The sequence below is a fragment of the Diachasma alloeum genome, unplaced genomic scaffold, assembly GCF_001412515.2.
Source record: "Diachasma alloeum isolate Michigan unplaced genomic scaffold, Dall2.0 Dall_scaffold_00196, whole genome shotgun sequence".
In the NCBI taxonomy this organism is placed as follows: Eukaryota; Metazoa; Arthropoda; class Insecta; order Hymenoptera; family Braconidae; genus Diachasma; species Diachasma alloeum.
In genome coordinates, this window is record NW_021680361.1 from 1,186,386 (window position 1) to 1,204,838 (window position 18,453).

At 42.4% G+C, this 18,453-nt stretch overlaps 2 protein-coding genes across 7 annotated transcripts in view; both read right to left on the reverse strand.

The window, feature by feature from the left end:
* LOC107048707 (disks large 1 tumor suppressor protein) overlaps positions 1-18,453 on the reverse strand; it is a 616,903-nt gene that overhangs the window by 548,377 nt on the left and 50,073 nt on the right. The window lies entirely within an intron of this gene.
* LOC107048717 (facilitated trehalose transporter Tret1-2 homolog) lies at positions 11,532-17,854 on the reverse strand. Its single transcript, XM_015272055.1, has 2 exons — positions 17,779-17,854; positions 11,532-13,136 (listed from the first exon to the last, which is right to left on the reverse strand). Exons 1-2 carry the CDS (start codon positions 17,834-17,836, stop codon positions 11,824-11,826), a joined length of 1,371 nt encoding a protein of 456 aa, XP_015127541.1. The 5' UTR covers positions 17,837-17,854; the 3' UTR covers positions 11,532-11,823.

Genomic DNA, 18,453 nt, shown 5'->3' on the forward strand with positions numbered 1-18,453 from the left:
GCTCGCTCAGCAGCTCGATCCCCGCTTCTCCAGCGAAGGTACGAGATGCCCCTGAGTCCACTAGAGCGCGTATTTTCCTTTCGTGACTTTCGATATTCACGTGAAAGGCAAATGTCTTTCCTTCTTTCATCGCCTGATTGATAAACTCCAGATCAGAGCTTATCTCCGGCGATGACAATGCAATGGGGTCCGTCAGGGATTCCAGAGAGAGTTTTTCCACTCTCCCCTCCTCTCGAGACTCCTCTGCCACTGCCGCGGGCATTTCTACCCTTTGTACAGCAGTTTTTTCGACCTCTGGGCTATGATTCTGCCCTGAGATCTCCCTTCCTACAATTTCTGAGGAATTTTCCGCCTCTTCCACTGGGTTTCTTTCCAAATTCTCCGAGATTTCCGGCGGCGCAGACGAATTTTCGTCATTTACGCTGCCGGTTTCCCGTTTTTTGGACGGCATTTTGGGCACTCTGGCAAGTGCACGCCTTTGGCACCGCATCCGTAACAAAATACGGTTCTTTCGGCGGTGCAAAACCTGAACGTGTGGCCTACTCGGTCGCAATTGCGACACACCAACAAGTGCCTGGTGAAACCAGCACGTCCACCCCTCCCTGACGGAGCATCACGGCTTTGCAAGGCGTGTGCTGCTTCAGTTTCCTGCAATCCGAGCTCGTCATAGATGACTTCTACAGTCTCTATGGGCTCGTTGTGCCCTTCCATCTCGAGTGCCCTCAGAGATGGCTTCTCATAGCCTCTGTGCTGCCTCGGGTCTTTCTGCACGAAGCTCGAGATTTTTTGGACATAGCTCGGTATGCGAAGCTTGGGCACAGGGCATGTTCTGGTTTTGGAGGGGGTCGCCACGTCAGCTCGGAGAGAATTAATTTCTCCTGACGTAAAGCGTGCCTCTCCAATTCTTTCAACCTCGACGCGGGGCCGAGGGTGTAGCCAACTATGTACTTCGGCAACATATTGTTGTAGATGTACGTAAGCTGCTTCTCCTCGGACCACAGGGGTCGAGTGCGTCCAAATAAGCCGTTCATATTCGCTATGAACGCTCCTACACTTTCCTCCGCGCCTTGCCGGCGGTCGGAAATTTCCTTGTGCAACGCCTGCTGGAAATCCAGCGCTCCGAATCTTTCACGGAGGGCGCGGCATGCGTCTTCCCAAGAGAAAACCTCCACGTGGCGATACCACGTGAGGGCCTTCCCCTTGAGGCCCCCTTTCAGGATCTTCACGAGATCGCTTTCCCTAACTCGGATTGCGTCTCTCGTATCATCAATCGCGGAGATAAAATCCTCCACGTCTTCATCTGGTTGCCCAGAGAACGATATGCCCCACCTGGTTAAATAATCCAGGGCTTTGCCAGAGCTTTCATAACGATTTCTACGATCCTCGCGGCCGTAAAAATCGCTCTCCGTAGTGCTTGACTCGGAGGCTTGCCTACGACGCTCTCTGCGGCGTGCGTATCTTTCATTTTCCCCATAATCATTTCCTAGGGCTGTTCGCCCTGGAGGATTTGTGGGAGACTGCCTCGGAACCTCAGGCTCTGGTTCTCGGACCTTCTGTTGAGGGTTGGCCATTGCTGGCCCCAATTGTCCCCTCAGTTCCCTGCTCAGTTTCTGCACCTGAGCAAGTATTTCCTCAGCCGTTGGCGTGGCGTTCGTTACCGTAACGCCCGGAATTCCTTCCGTCGGCGTCGTAGCTCCACTAGCATTTCGGCTAGTGGTTTTGCTGCCTTTCGGTCTCCCTCGCCCTCTGCGGGGAGGGGCTGCAGCTCCAATCAGTCCTGAAATCCGGACCTGCTCTTCTAGCCTCTTCGCTTCCTCAGCGAAGATTCTCAGCATTGCCATTCGCGAGGCTAGGTCCTCTGAGGACCTTTCGGCCCCTTGGCCTGGCCTGTCCTTCGGCAAGGGAAGGCTCCAATCCGTCACCAATGGACTGATTGGCCTTTTAGCCCTCTCCTCCTCTGAGAGCGGCCCCTTTTTCTCTGGTTTCGATCTCGAGACTTTTTCAGCCTCGGATTCTCCACCACTACTTTCCGAGGTCGTCACTTCTCCTGTGCGTTTCCTCTGCGTCTTCTTTTTGGCTCCCCTTTCGGGATCCATTTCTGAACCTTTCGGTCCTACCGAGGTCTCAGGGGTTTCCTCCTCGTCCCCCCCTTCCGTTTGCTTATTCAGCAAATCCTTCTTCGGCGCCATTTCTAGCCCAGGGAGTCTTCCGTAAAGTCAGGAGGCTTATTCAACCTCTGCCTTTACGACAGAAAAGAGTTTTCTGGGAGCTCTGCAGCTCCTTTTATACTCTGCAGTACAGAGTGGGGGGTCCTCCCTACTCTTGTTCCTTCTCCGAGTATGTGGCGCCCCCTTCTCTGGGTCGGCGGCTACTCTGGAGGCTCTTTGGGGAATTTTACTTATCTAGTAAAAGCCCCTATAAATCCCCAGGATCATCTAGTGAGTATTTCTGAACGAAAACTCCCTAGTTCTGGGTGATTAACTGTTTTGCCCCTATATTTTTCGCCATTTTCGGGCGTTTATGGACATTTTGGGGGTATTCCCTGCCTTTTCAGGCACTTTTTCCTCTTTCTCGCTCTTTCTTGGGCTTTTCCCTCTTTTGTATTTGAAAAACACTCCATTTCCCGCCTTTGGCAGTACTGGGGGGTGTTTTCCCAATTAAGAGAACCTTTCTCGGCTTTTTCAGTATTTTTCAACTGAGGTGGCGCCATCTAGTGGCATTGCTCACCAACCGGTACCTTTTTCATCAGTCGGTAGGGAAGATTCCTACTTTACCGACTGCCATTCAACCGTGGTGGGTTACCGACGGTTGTTACTTTTTATCGGGGAGGCGCTAGATGGCGCCTACTACCCGATTTGCATGCACGTGTGGATTATTTGTTTTGGGGCTTTCGCCCCTTTCCTTCGCCTTCTATTCACTCGGAAGTGAATTTCGGCGTTCATGCCACCCATAAATGAGTCCGTACCGTCCTGGTCATTTCGGACCAGACCTCTCTCCCAACCGAAAAGAAATGGGCGGGGAGCAGAGCGAAAGTGCCCTCCCCTGTCCAAAACTTCGGTTACCGAGCTCCTCCTCCCGCCTTTTCAGGCGGAGTCCTCGCTCTCGGTCCCCTCAGCCGTTGGGAGTTCATCCTCCTCCATCGGCTGAGCTTGAGCGAGCTTTTCAGCGCTCTCTCTCTCGCTCTCCGCTCCGTCCGGGCGATCTTACCCAGTTTTGCCGGCTTCCTCGGTTGCAGGGGAATGAACCGAGGTCCTTTCCCGTGCTCTCCTTGAGCCACGTAACCCGGCCCCCTCTGGAAGGGCCTTCCGGCCTCCGGGNTTCAGGCGGAGTCCTCGCTCTCGGTCCCCTCAGCCTTTGGGAGTTCATCCTCCTCCATCGGCTGAGCTTGAGCGAGCTTTTCAGCCCTCTCCCTCGCTCTCCGCTCCGTCCGGGCGATCTTACCCAGTTTTGCCGGCTTCCTCGGTTGCAGGGGAATGAACCGAGGTCCTTTCCCGTGCTCTCCTTGAGCCACGTAACCCGGCCCCCTCTGGAAGGGCCTTCCGGCCTCCGGGGCTCGCTTGGGAGGGCGTGGTTTCTCCCTCGCTTTGGCGTCCGCCTTCTGCTGCTTCCTCAGCAGTTTAAGGGTGTCCCGAGGCACATTCTGCCCGAATTCAGGCACCCATGGGCCCATGGCTTCCCATTTTTTGGTGCAGGAGGCACAAAATTCCTCGCTGCACGGGATGCCGCACCTTCGGCAGTGGGGCCTTCGTGCCTCCGGGCAATCTCTGCCCTTATGTCCCGTTTTCCGGCAGTTCCAGCACAGGCGTGCTGGAATGAGGGATTGCGGGAGTTTCCTCCTCTTCTCCTCCTGCCTGGGGGTTTCCTCGTCGACGAGAGGGGATGTTGTATCCATCCTCTCGTCTTCACAGGCCTTACGCTTGGGGATTTTCGCCCCAACCGCCTCTATGGGTCCTTCCCCCCCGTGCTGGAGTATTTGGAGGTGAATGCTCCGTGCCTCTGTTTCGGGGTTCTTTCCTTCAGGGTTTTGCGCCCCTCACCTCTTCCCCTTCCTCCTCCCTGTTGAAGGGAGTTTGCCCTTGGCCTCGGAGGTCGCCTCTTTGGCGTCGGGCTCCAGCGCTGCGGCTGGGGGAATTTTTCTCTCAGAGCCTTTCGGCCCTGAGCTCTCCGTCCTCTTCCCGTGCAGGACTTCGGCGTAGGTGCGCCTTATCCCTGTCCCGGTACCCTGCTCGATGTAGCCTTGCGGNCGTCACTGCCCCGGTGCCCTGCCCAGTGTAGCCTTGCGGTCCCACCTCTTTCGCTGCTCCCTTTATCCCTCGTCCCTTAACTTTGGAGCTCTGCTCCTCGGCTTCGGGCTTCGGGAGGGGGTCTCTGATCTCCTGGAGGGAGGTTTGACGAGGGTTTTTCGCCCCGTCTTCCTTTCCCAGGGTCCGGCCGTTTCCTCCGCCCTTACTACTGGTGCTGGTGGCGGCATCGCTGACGTCGAGGAAAGGGAATCTCCCGCGCCTGAGACCATCCCCCCCCCCCGGGTGACGAGGAGAACAGCACCCAGAGCAGCCGGAATAACCCCTCCCAAACGAAAAATCAATACTTTCGAATTTTCGTCGGGGAAAATAAACTCGTCCTCTCAAGGTCGTCTCCCCCGGGTGTCGAGGAGACAGAACATCGAGTTTCTGAGAAATTCTCCCCCTGACAAAAATTTCGTGCATTTTGAATTCTATTTTCCCCTTTTCAAGGAATAAATAAAATTCGTTACATTCGAGGGGAATCAATTTTCTCGATTCTGCTCGTATTATCTATGCGATAATTTTCACTTACCCATTTTCCAGGGTTTTCTTTTCTACTCCATTGGCGTGGCCCCACGTCGGGCGCCATTTTGTAAGGATATTTTCCCGGGTTGTTCACTCAGGAAAAATCCAAACTACTTTTTAGCCGTCTCTATCGCTCAATAGTCGGGCGCCAGCCGACCCTTCACGGGAGGTTCGTAAGAATTGACATTAGGTCGCAGGACCTGTCAACTGGAACTTATGTTGACTCCCCTCTCTCTTACTAATGTCGTTCGTTGCTCACGTGGCTCGCGTTGCTCTCTCTATAACCTTATACTCAGGTATCAATAACTGCCGCTAATTTTGCGTGTTGTTTCCTAACCAAAGATTAGTGGGAGAAAAAGAAAACATCGTTATGAACAGTGATGATCCTTCATCATAACCATCAAGGAGTCAAAATAATGAAGCTTTAGGGATGAAAGCACAGAAAAAAATGACTCAGAAGAATTCTTAGGATGAAAAATACGGGAAATTATTCACAGTCGAATTCATTTCATTTTCTGTCTCAAAGTTTTCTTCTCTTCGAGATCCTCCTGTATTGTCTTGTCTTGTCTGGTTTCTCTTGCGGTATAACTGAAAATAATCATTGATTAATTTCCAGTGACATTGGCACTAATTCAACTCGGCTGCATCGGCACTTGGAGCTCCCCATATCTAGCCAAATTAACCTCTGGAAATTCTACCCTCTCTCTGACCCTGGACGAAGCATCATGGATCGCCTCAGTAATGAATCTCGGCCGAATGATGGGAGCAGTAGCCGGAGGTGCATCGGTCTATATCTTCGGTAGCAAGACTAGTCTTCTGATTACTTGTTTACCCATCGCCGCGTGTTGGATTCTCACAGCCCTAGCTCAATCCGTTGTATGGCTATATATCGGGAGAATCATTGGTGGGATGGGTATGGGCATGGCTTTCAGCTGTTTTCCTTTATACATCGGGGAAATTGCCGACCCCAGCATCAGAGGGTCACTCATCGGCATAGCCCTCAGTGGTTTATCTATGGGGGGTCTCATGACGAGCATCATCGGCGCCTACGTTGACCTCGAAACATCTAGTTTCATTTTTCTCGGGCTATGCATAACAGCTATCGTCATGTTCGCCTATCTTCCGGAGTCTCCGCATCATCTGATCCTGCTGGAGGACGTAGACAGGGTGAAGGCATCGATCACCTGGTATGAGCGAGGCTGCGATGTCAACGTGGCATACTCTTCATTGAAGAAATACGTGGAGATCTCCAATAGTCAAAGCTTCTTCGAAAAGATAAAGGAGTTCAAGCGAGTCGAACTAAGAAAAGCTCTCTACATCGTTCTGATTCTCTTCATGTACATGCAGATGTGTGGACTCACCACGATAATTTTTTACATGGAGATGATCCTCCAAGATGCTCAATCAACTATAATCACTCCTTCGACAACTGTCATCATCATATCAGCTATCACGATGTTTGCCGCGATTATTTCTATGTATCTGGTTGACTACTTTGGCCGTCGACTTTTCCTCGTCGCTTCTAGTATCGGGATAGCAAGCGGTCTAACAATATTAGAAATCCATTTCACACTTCTTGATAATGGTCATGATCCATCGAAACTGGAAATATTACCGATAGCTTCACTTGTTATATTCCAGTTGAGTGCATTCACTGGAATTATGACTGTACCAAGTACTGTACTGAGCGAGATATTTCCACCGGCTATAAAGTGTGTAGCTGCTTGTGCCGCTAGCGTTGTTGGTGCTTTATTCGCGTTTATTTGCAGTAAGACATTCCAACCCCTTGTGGACATACTCGGACAAAAATACGTCTACTGGATTTATGCTGCCATTATTTTAAGTGCCGTGCCATTTGCTATCTTATGTATGCCCGAAACAAAAGGCAAGTCACTACAGCAGATTCAGGAAGAAATAACTATGAAGAAATGAATGAGTGATTCCAGGTAATTAAATCGTTTTCATCTTTACACTCGGAGAATGGAAACTATTCGCCGGTGATTTCATTCCATCATCGGGTTCCCCTTCGATTGAAAACTTTGAACTATTTATTCTGAGAGATTGTGACGAGAAGGAGAATGGACAATAAACAAATTCAGTTTTTCTGAGAAATTTCATAAAAAGATTTACCGTAAAGTTGGACAACTCAATTATGACAATGGGATTAAACTTCATTAACTTTATAAAACGTACACCATCAGCAATTGCATTAGCTTTATTTACTGTATTGAGGGCGAAACAGCACTCACAGCGTCGAGGGGTTACAATCTGATAAAGGTTGGTCGTTCAATTGCCATTCTCCAAGAAGCTACCTATTATTTTCAATTTAACTGTTCATCTTTTAATTGCAAATAAATTTTTAATTTCATCGACTGTTTTAGATAGCCGAAGGAGGAAATTCTCGGCGATTTTGGTCCCAAACAAAATTGCAAGATAGGTAATGTGGTACAATGCATGACTGAAAATACATTTCAATAATTTATACATCAAACAAAATGGTTTAGAAGTACAAACAATTAGCTGAATTCTAAAAAAATATGAACTAATAAAAACCCAACACAGATGCCTCGAGCCTCAGCAATGTTTTATGGCGGAAGATTTATAGAATTCATGCACACAAGTTGGAATTTGTTCAGTCATGTTTTGGTGTTGTGATGAATTGAGTCTCCAGGACGAGTGTAGAGTCGTGGGTTAAAAGCGAGGAGCGGTTGCTTTCACATTTGAGCAATTTTGTGTTGTGGTGGAAACAAATTAATTCATCTTAACCAAGACCAATTTTCCGATCAACTTCGGAAATAATCTATACGGCAAACAATAGTTTTAAAAAAATTACCAGAAGTTTTCAATTTTTTAAGTCAAATCAATTGAGTGAGGTAGTGCACCATATTACCGCAAGATGTATTGGCACGCGAAGCAGTCAATAAGTAACGCATTGAATGCGGTCAAATTTTCCAATCTGCCATAGACAACAGTAGCAAAGTTCAAGCCATGCGTCATGACTGAGTTGAGCTGAAATACGAGGGGAGCGAACGGTATTGGTGGGCGGCCAAATCGTGTATACAGGTTGAACGAAAGGGGTTTTCGGAGTGTGTAGAGGTGGAGGGGGGAAATAGCGGTGACCCAAATTTTCTAGGAGTAACTTCCGGTAATCCACAACGGCTCTTATCGATCTACAGGGATGTTGGCTTAACGGTTCACCTCAGTTATTTCAATATCCTGTATTTGGAGAAAAATGCACCGGCACATGAAGTGGGAGTTTCAAGTGTTGTTTGCGAGTATCTAGGCGCTTAGAAGGAAATTTTCGATAGGAAAGCGGGATTTCGGTTGGGCTAATGGAATACTCTACATGAATCCATGACTTTTACTAAATTATATCCGGAGAATGTTTCCTCTCATGCAGCGGAAGACAATGAAATTCTGTGAATATCATCATCATACATTAAAGATTGAAGCGCTGATTTCCCCCTAGATCAAATATTGTTGTCTCTTGCTGATGGGCTGTCCTGAGGAGAATAACAGTCTACTCAGGAAAATTCTCAATTGTTGCATTCACTTTATTTTTGGTCTCCAGAATAAGTTCAATAGGCAGTTATTAAAGTCCAAAAGCGATTAAATAAACGACTGAATCAAAATGAACAACTTAAGAAATTAATGAATTAAATTGAAAGAATAAAGACATAAAGTTGAAAATTATTGGAAATTCCAATCAATTAAAATCGAACTTGACACGATTTGATCCAATCCAATATCGTCCTCAAATTACTTCACCCCACTGCAAGCTCCCGGATAAAGTCCCATCTAAGAGAAGCATTTGAACAATATTATCGAGACCCGACCCGAGTAACAGTTATGAATTGAAATTCACCCGCGAATGGTGAAGTAATGACATAACGAGCGCGATACGAAATAGGAGAGCGTAGGCAGTAGAAGAGGGAAGGTTTCCGGCGTAAGCTTTGAACTGTAAGCTCGTATCCCACCCCTTGTGCCAGTTCTGGAGCATGGAACTCGAGAACTGAGGCCACTTATGCCCTCGAGTGCTTTGCTCGTCTACAACTCACTTCAGGGTACTCTATTAACGCGAAACTTTCCTTTAAACCTTCATGAATATCACCGGTGTGGGCATCAAAGCAAGAATATCTATAGATTTTTTCAAGGTGAAACAGAAAGATCCAGTCATTTCAATAAATGAAATGAACAGCTGTTGCAATAACTTATATGGACGAATGGAAAACTGCTGAATTCGCTGGGGAAGAGGCGATGAGGAAGGGTGGGGTGAGTTGAGCGATTGGAAGATCGTAAATCCAGTCCGGTGTTAACCCGCTGGCAGGTTAACTCTCTTCTGCTTTTGCAGTGGAATTTTTCACCCTTGCGAAATGTCTGGGACAAACTATCTTTTGGATGGCATTAGAAATTAGGTTCTGCAGAAAATATTATACTGAATTTTTTTTTAACCCGAAAACTTTTGTTAAATCAATAGAATAGTCTAGGAATCATTGATCTTGATCTTTGACGATCGGCAAAAATTACACGTTCATCGATTTTATTTGGATGAACCAATGCAATCCATTTGCTACGAATAGCGGATAAAATTAACACAGTGAACCAGTCCGCTAAGTGACTTCTTCTGTTACAGACATTCGTTAAGATGTGAGCGAACTGATGAGACTTGAATGATGAGGGCGGTAGATTGAATTTTGTTTAGCGACTGAGCTTTACAATTTCAGTTTTCAACGTTAGTTTATAGCCAAGTTGAAACCAGTTGTTGCGTTCCGGTTTAGGTTTATTGCGTCGTATGAAATGGTTATGGTTTTATGACTTGGATGAAAGCTCTGGATTTTTTCAAAGGCATGAAAGGGATTAAGATTTCAATAATAATATAACAATAAATAATTTTCATGTAATTTTACTGAAAAAATACGCAAAATTGATGCAGAAATTCCCCAACAGAAAACATCCGGTATCATCTACAGTCGACCATTAGGCTAAGTGACTTTTCCTGCTACAGACATTCGTTAGGATATGAGTGAACTGCTGAGTCTTGAATGATGAGGGCAGTAGGTTATGTTACGAAGATTGAATTTTATTGAGTGATTGTGTTTTACCATTTGAGTAAAATTAGAAACTAAAAACTGCTGTCCTTCTCTTCAACTTTTCCCAGCCAAACTTTTTTCCTCTCGAATAATTTTGAAAAACTTGAAGGTATATGTAAAAGATTCAAGTTTCCTCACTGGAAGTTCTTAAGAAAATTGCCGGATCAATCCTGTATCGCAGATTCAATTAAACTTATGTGGGTTTCAGTCTAGGCGATTAATGAGGAAATACGGCAATCTGTGACGACGGTAGATGTGTCAGAATGCAACTATCTACGAGGTCTGTTGGGAGCACATAGCTCCTCGTATCTGTCCGACGATAACGACACCATTCTGCGGATTTACGAGAGAAGTACCTGCCAGATATGATTATCGAAGATGCCGCCTCTCGTTCCAACGAATAGCAAAAATTGAGTTTGGCAGGGTGATCATCTAATCTCATGTTGATTGATGCCGGAAAACTATTCCAAGCAAATAATTTTGTTTGTAATGAAACTGTTTTGGGATGATTTCAAGAGGGAAGAGAATTTTGAATTGAGAAAAGGTGATCATGAGAGCGAATAAATTGGCAAGATGCTTTCAAATAGTCAGTTTACACATCATTCTCTTCTATAGTATACAATTCATTATTTATTTTGTAGGCGCACGTCTAAAAAACTTCGTCAAAAAAACCTGGTTAAATCAACTTTGGGAAAGTGAACTTTTGGTTAATTCATATTCTAGATCCTCCCCTTTACAAAAGTGATTAGTCCAATTTTCAATTTCCCTCCATCATCTTTTCACAAAAAAAAATATATAAGAATTATTTAATCCCCACATCTGATTTCTTCCCATTCAGCAAACAAAAAACATCCGAGACCTCATATATCTCCGGAATATATCATCTAGTGGTTATACCGCGATATTATCATCGACGAGAAAGTTTGATCCCACCTAATGGGTGTGCCAAGGTACCGTGAGCAATTTTCAGGAAGAACCGAAGATTCATAGAGTACATTATTCACGAACGATTTAGCTTTGAAATAATGCATGCTGTAAGCTATACACAAGTAACGTGTTACATAATATATACATAAAAGGAACAGGAAGCCATCGGCAGACAGCAAACGCGTCGAGGGCGCGGCCCATCTCCTCCCCTCTCCACCACTATCCTTTTCACCAAGAATCCTACTTACTTGGAAATCCATTGCGCCAGAAGGTGGAAAACTAAACTTCTATCTATCTACAACTTCGACACTCACCCCATAACTGTGACACTGTCGTCTCGTATAAATTCAACGTAGATATATGAGAAGGTGAGATGCTTTTATTCCTTCCCACTATTTTCCACTAAGTAACTGAAAGATGTCAGCAAGTTACAAATATATTGGATAGTAGCAGCAGTTGTGATGTTTCTTCTCTCATGTCGACTGCAGCAAAAAAAATTCCACTTGAGGAAAAAAATATTGACACGAAAAACAGAACGATTCATTGATATTGAAGGTTCACTCGGTCGTCGAAGTAAAAAGTATATCTTATGAAAAAACATTTTTGATTTATCTATTATTTATAATACATGTAAGGGAGTTACATAACATAGAGAGTTACATTGGCCCTTCAGTTCAAGAAGAACAAAGAAAGTATGAAAAAAGCATTTCATTGTGAAAGGAACAATCTTCGGATGTATTTCAGCGCACGGTATCACAGTACAATAAGAGTTTATGTCTTAAAAATTATCATGTATAATTGTTATTCAGGTCACATGTATTACATTGGAATGGTATGTAATGGAATGTGCAAGATACTTCGAAGAGGCAATTGAATTCAGATTAACCTTCCCTGAGATCATCAGTAGTCTCAATAAAGATCTTATCGGACATGTGTCAACAATATCAACCACATACCACACTAAATTACGAGCAATTGACGCTATGAACGAAGCTCTATCACTTCTTCATCAACATATTTTGAATTTCCTGCAACGTTTTACCTTTCGTCTCCGGCAGCTGTGTCATAGTGAAAATAGCTAATAATATCATCATCAAGGCGTAAATATAATAAACATAGTAATCGATCGAATCAATAAATAGTTGGTAAGTTTGTGTTGTCATGAACGCAATGAGTCCAGAAATGATATTCGCGATACAAGAGGAGTAACTTTTGATATTTGGTGCAAAAATTTCACTCAAAATTGTGCTGGGTATAGGGACAATTCCCAAGTTGATAAAACACTCAAGAATAATGACCGAAAATATAATAAGCCACTGGAGATATAGAGGATTGCAACCCCACTTCAAAAATTGATAATGAATAGCAATGCCAACTAAACTAACTGCAAGTCCAATGGCCGAGGTAGCCAGTACTAATTTTCTCCCAAACTTGTCAATAGCAAACATGGCAACGCACCCCCCGACTAAGCCAATCGCGCTTATAACAATAACAGCCATCACCGGTTCGATCACTGTTACCCCTCCTTTCTTCAAAATAATCTCCATGTAGAATCCCACGGTATAGAGTCCACTCAATTGCATGAAAACATACACCATTATCACTTTGAACAGAGCTATTCTATTATGCGGAAGCATAAATTCTTTCAGCAAATTCTTGAACGTCATCGACTGCTTGTCTTTGATGAACTTTTGAAGCGATGCCAGTTCATTCGGAACATTGGCATCCCTTTGATACCATTTGATAGCAGCAGCTGCCTCCTCCATTTGATCCTTCAGTACCAGATGATGCGATGATTTGGGAAGCCAGTAGAATGATATGAGAAACAAAACAGTTACTGCTAGCATAGAGATGGCAAATGCTGGTATCGACATGTAAGCACCAGTCACGTTACCCACAACGTAGCCAATCGACATTCCATTAGCTATTGTACCAACGAGAGCACCACGAATCTTTGGATTAGAAATTTCACCTATGTAGAGGGGGAAAGAGATGAAGAACATGCCTGTTGCTACTCCACCAATGAATCTTGAGGCATAGAGCCAAATGACGGTATCAGCTTCTGCGAGGCAGACTAGGCTTACTAGCTGAACTACGCCAATGTGAAGGGCAGATGTCTTACTGCCAACTAATTCTACGTCGATTGCTCCGATTAAGCTACCTGCTGCTCGACCTATGTTCAGGAGTGATGCGATCCATGATCCCTCTGACTTTGTCATTGGAATTGGGGATTTTAATGGGTCCAGAAGGATTGCTAGAGATGGCGATGTCCATCCTGTTTCCACACCGCACAGGAATGCCATCAAGAATACTGGAAGAAGATTGTTGGAATGAAACAATAAATATGAGGTTAAATTACATAGATCAACGCACGTGATGATGCCGATATAGAAATGAAAGAGAGACGGAAAGAATTGTTTATGGGCAAATGGTTGTATGTCTAATTTTAGAAAAGAGATTGATGGAATTCCGAAATAATCATGAGTGGAAGTTGAGAAATGGTATTTTACACAACAAGTGAGGTAAGTCGGATTTTACACGCGAGTGCGGCGAAGCACTTACCACGAATCACTTAAAACCGACTTACCTCACGAGTATTATCGTCTTTAACGTGTGTGGGGTTTACAGCATGAGGCGAAGGCGAGTGATGTAACCACCCACGTTAAGGACGAAATTTCCCAACAAGTACTGAACAAAATTTTATGTCACGAAGCCTGAAACCGGCTGAATTAGACACGAGACGCGAAGTGTCGAGTGTGTAATCCAGCCGGTTTCAGGCATGAGTGGCGTAAATACCAGCAAAATAGCATAGGACGCGTGTAAAACTGGGAACGTCTGTTAAGTGAAGAACGATTGGTGGTGCGTGTAAAATTCGACTTACCGACCTCCAAACGCCCCTGTTAACCTGCACTTTACACGCACGCATGACATAAAGTCTTGAACACTTTTCCTTCTACCCTCAGGCTTCGATTTAGTATTGAACAACTGTTATCTTCATAATTATCGACCCGAAAGAACTCAAGGCCGCGGAAATTCATTCGAAAAAACATCGGTTTAGTGTTGAACAATATTAAAAATTATATAGCACGCCACAATTCAATCAATCAGCTAACTATAACAGTAAAGATAAACGGTGATAAGACAATTCAGCTTCTCGATTCATTCTAGTGGAATATCTCGGGATCTAAGGGACCGCCAAAATCGCAAGAAGACATTCCTGCAGTCCTCATGTTTTTGAAAAAAGTCGTTACGAAAATTTTTCTATCTCTTAATTGACGAATTGGTCACCCTTTACTAGCCCAGTATTGAACTTGCTATTTTCGAAAAGACTCTTTCAGACAACAATAATAAAGCACAAATCTATCAACTCAGCTTCTGAATTCACTGCACTACAAAGAATTCAATCTACAGGCAAAATTATGATTATTAATGAATTGATACAGTTTGTATTAGTTTCAGTTGCTGCAATTCATGAAAGTGAGAAAAGGTGAACAGAACTGTTTACGCGGAAACATTCATAAGACTAATTTTAGACGACAGAATGAAAAGATTGTGAAACAATCATTAGAGAAAACCCAAAAAAACATGGAATGCTTTTTTTCTTATACTCCGGGCATCGATTTATTATGAAAGACCTGTTATCTTCTTAATTGTCGACCCGAAAGAATTCAGGGTCGCGAGAGCTCATTCTAGAAAACATCTGTTTGATATTGAACAATATTAAAAATCATATTTCGACACATCATTTCAGTAATGGTAAACGGTGACAAGACAATTTAGCTTCCAGATTAATTTTAATGGAATATCTCAGGATCTGCACACAGAAAACGCTGTGCAGACTATCCGCATAAGTGTGCAGATAATCTGCATAGTTATGCGGGATTCACACATAAGCCGAAGTCACTATCTTATGTGCAAATCATGCATAAATAGTGCGTGAATCATGCATAGTTATGCAGATTATCCGCACAGCTATGCATGAAATACACAATTTTTATGCGGATTATCTGCACATCTATTTGTTCTTTCCACACAGATTTGGCATGATTTACACATAAGGGCAAAATTTTGATGAGGATACGTCTATCTTTCGTTATGAGGAATCGTTTTGTGAAATTGAACTTACAGGTCTAGATTTTTCTAGAAAATTCAAGGGACTTCAGGGAGTTTCTAGAAATTTCGGAAGAATTCAAGGAGTTTCTAGAAAATTCTAAAATGTTCAAGAAATTTTTAGAAAATTCAAGAAAATGCATGGAGTTTCTAGAAATTTCGAGGGAATTCAAGGAGCTTTGAGAAATTTCGAGGGAATCAAGAAATTTCTAGAAAATTCGAGGAAATTCAAAGAGTTTCTAGAAATTTCGTTGGAATTCTAGGAGTTTCTAAAAATTCCGAGGGAATTGAGAAACTTCTACAAATTTCGAGGAAATTCAGGGATTCTTAGAAAATTTTAGGGAATGCAAGGAGTTTTTAGAAATTTCGAGAAAATTTAAGGAGTTTCTAGAAAATTCAAGGAAATGCAAGAAGATTCTAGAAATTTCGAGAAAAATCAGGGAGTTTCTGGAAATTTTAAGTGAATCCAAGGAGTTTCTAGAAACTCTGAAGAAATTCACGGAATTGCTAAAAAATTGAATAAAATTCTTAGGTGTTCTGGAAATTTGAATAAAATTTGAGTTTCCCAAAATAATCGAGGAATTTCTAAAGTTTTAAACAACATTCAGAAAAAAAAATTTTAAGGGGAGACCGCGGTGAAATTTGAAAGTCTCGACTCGGCCTCAACAGCCATTGGATGACTTTTGATATATGAAGGGATGTATAAAAAAGTGAGAAAAATTTCAGACTCGAACCATTTTGCCCCGTATATTTACCAAAAACGTCATTTTTCACGTTTTTAGCTTAAAAAGACTCCTTGGACCACAGTTTTCATCCGATTACAACTTTTTTTTTTTTTAATGTTCGTTATACTCCAACGAAAAAACCCAAGTATCCGTTTTACTTTATATTTATTAGATGATGAGAAAATGTTTTTTTTTACTTTTTATTTTTTTTCCTCTTTTTAGCAAATGCTAAAATTCGTTGTTTTCCCCCATTTTTTTTTTTGTTATAATATTTCGATTACGTATGATTACAACGTGGAACAACGAAAAATAACTAGTTTTAGCATTTGCTAAAAAGAGGAAAAAAATAGAAACTAAAAAAATCATTTTCTCATTATCTGATAAATATAAAGCAAAACGGATACTTGGGTTTGTTCGTTGGAGTATAGCAAACATTTTTTAAAAAAGTTGAAATCGGGTGAAAACTGTGGTACAAGGGGCATTTTTAAGCTAAAAACGTGAAAAACAACGTTTTTGATGGATATACGAAGAAAATGAATTCTTACTTTTTCAAGTTTCAGCAATGTTCTCATTTAAACCATTAAAANAGGGGCATTTCTAAGCTAAAAACGTGAAAAACAACGTCTGTGATGGATATATGAAGAAAATGAATTCTTACTTTTTCAAGTTTCAGCAATGTTCTCATTCAAACCATTAAAATGCAACCTGAGAAATAACTCTCATACCACTCAGGAGAAAAAAATTAGCGAAAAAATCCCCGTAATTGACTTTTTTGATTTTGCGTTCTTCTGTGGAACTGCATCAATAGAATATTTTCTATTTTACAATTCAAAAGAACTGTCTAGCAAATTTGCGAGGATTTTCTAATAAATTTTTTCGTGCGTACTTATTTTCTTCAACTTATTTACCTTTTATAGGAGAGGCTGAGACAAACTGAAACCTTAGCTACCCACTGCGTGATGAAGAGTCGAAACTAATACAACAAACAGCGCTCTTTCACTTTCCTCTACTGTTCTGTTTTGTCCCATTATCCCCTTAAATTGTTGATTTAGAATTTACCATTTTTTCTCGCTTTCTCTATGAAATTCCGAATTGTTGAAGTCGCAATTCGTTAAAGATTCGGTGAGTACTGGATTTTTTTTCTGCGGAACTCTTATGGGCGGAACATGCATAAATAGTGCAGATAATCTGCAATTGGTTACTAGCAGATTTCATGCATACTTTATGCATATTTCATGCATAACTATGCAGACTTTACACATAGTGGGAGGTTCGCGGAGCTTATGTGTAAAACCTGCATAAGATTGCAGATAATCTGCACAACGTTTTCTGTGTGTGAGGGTCCGCCAAATTCGTAAGAAGGCCTTCTTGCAGCCCTCATTTTTTTGCAAAAGGTCGTTACGAAAGTGTTTCCATCTCTCAACTGAGGAATTTGTCACCTTTTACTAGTCCAGTATTGAACTAGCTATTTTCGAAAAGATTCCTTTACGCAACAATGATAAGCGCAAATCTATCAACTCATCTTTTCAATTCACTGCACTATAAAAGATTTAATCGACAGTGACAATTATGATTATTAATGAATTGACAGAGTTTGTATTACTCTCAATTGCTGCAATACACAACAATAAGAAAAAGTGCAAAGAACTGTTTCCGGACAAATGTTCATAAGTTTAATTTTAGACGAGAGATTGATGAGATTGTGAAACAATCAGAGAAAGCCGAAGAAGAATTTGGATACTTTTACTTCTGCCCTCCGAGCCTCAATTTTTTAAACGAAAACATTTATTATCTCAATAATTATCAGGATAAAATAATTCAAGATCACATGAGTTCATTCGAGAAAGCCATCTAACTGATGTTGAACAATATTACAAGTGAGATAGGACGAAATAATTCAAGCAATTAGTTATTTCTCATGGAGTAGCAGAGGGTGACAGGTAAATTGAGCAAAAGGACTTCACGAAAAGTTTCCCATCTTTCAACTGAAAAATTTATAACCTTTTACAATGATGAAGCACAGAACTATCAACTCATCTTCCCAATTCACACTACAACAAAACACTTAATCTATAGTCAGGATTATAATTCTGAATTGATTGACAAGGTTTATCTTACTCTCAACTGCTGCAATCCATTGCGGCCACGAGCCGCACCTCACCAATTTATTTCTCATGTTGAACTTACGTGATGCCTAAACGACACTGATACTTACTGCCATGAACGAAAAATCCAAACTCGTCATTACAACGAAAAGCAAGTTTCATTAGTGATTCTAGATTAGATAAAGTTTCCTTATTCAAATACAAGTGACTATCAACAAATTAAGAAATGGAGAGACATTACGAGGTATATCTTGAAGTTATTTACAGATTACTTACGGAGCCGAGCGTAAATACCCCGGAAATATTGTTCAATGATGCAGAGTAAGGGATTCGAGACATGAAAGTGAATGACAGTGGAAAGATTTAATCTTTTCGCTTGACCCAACACGGCCGCAAGATTCATGATCCAATGGTGCGAGTAATATATTCAGAAGGAAAAATAATAATTCGATTACCCGAGGGCACCAGCTCGTGGCAGTGAAAGAAGCGATGAAAAAATAGAAATATTTTGTGAACGTAGAGTGATAAAACATCGGCGGTAGATGAGGGGAAGGAAATCGGAGAGTAATAAAATATCGTCTTGTAAGCAAGATGGAAATTAAGGTGAGCACATAATCGTGTTTTATGACGTAGTAAAACACACCTTTATAATCTTGACCCGAAGAACGAATTTGTCGAATATTGGCCC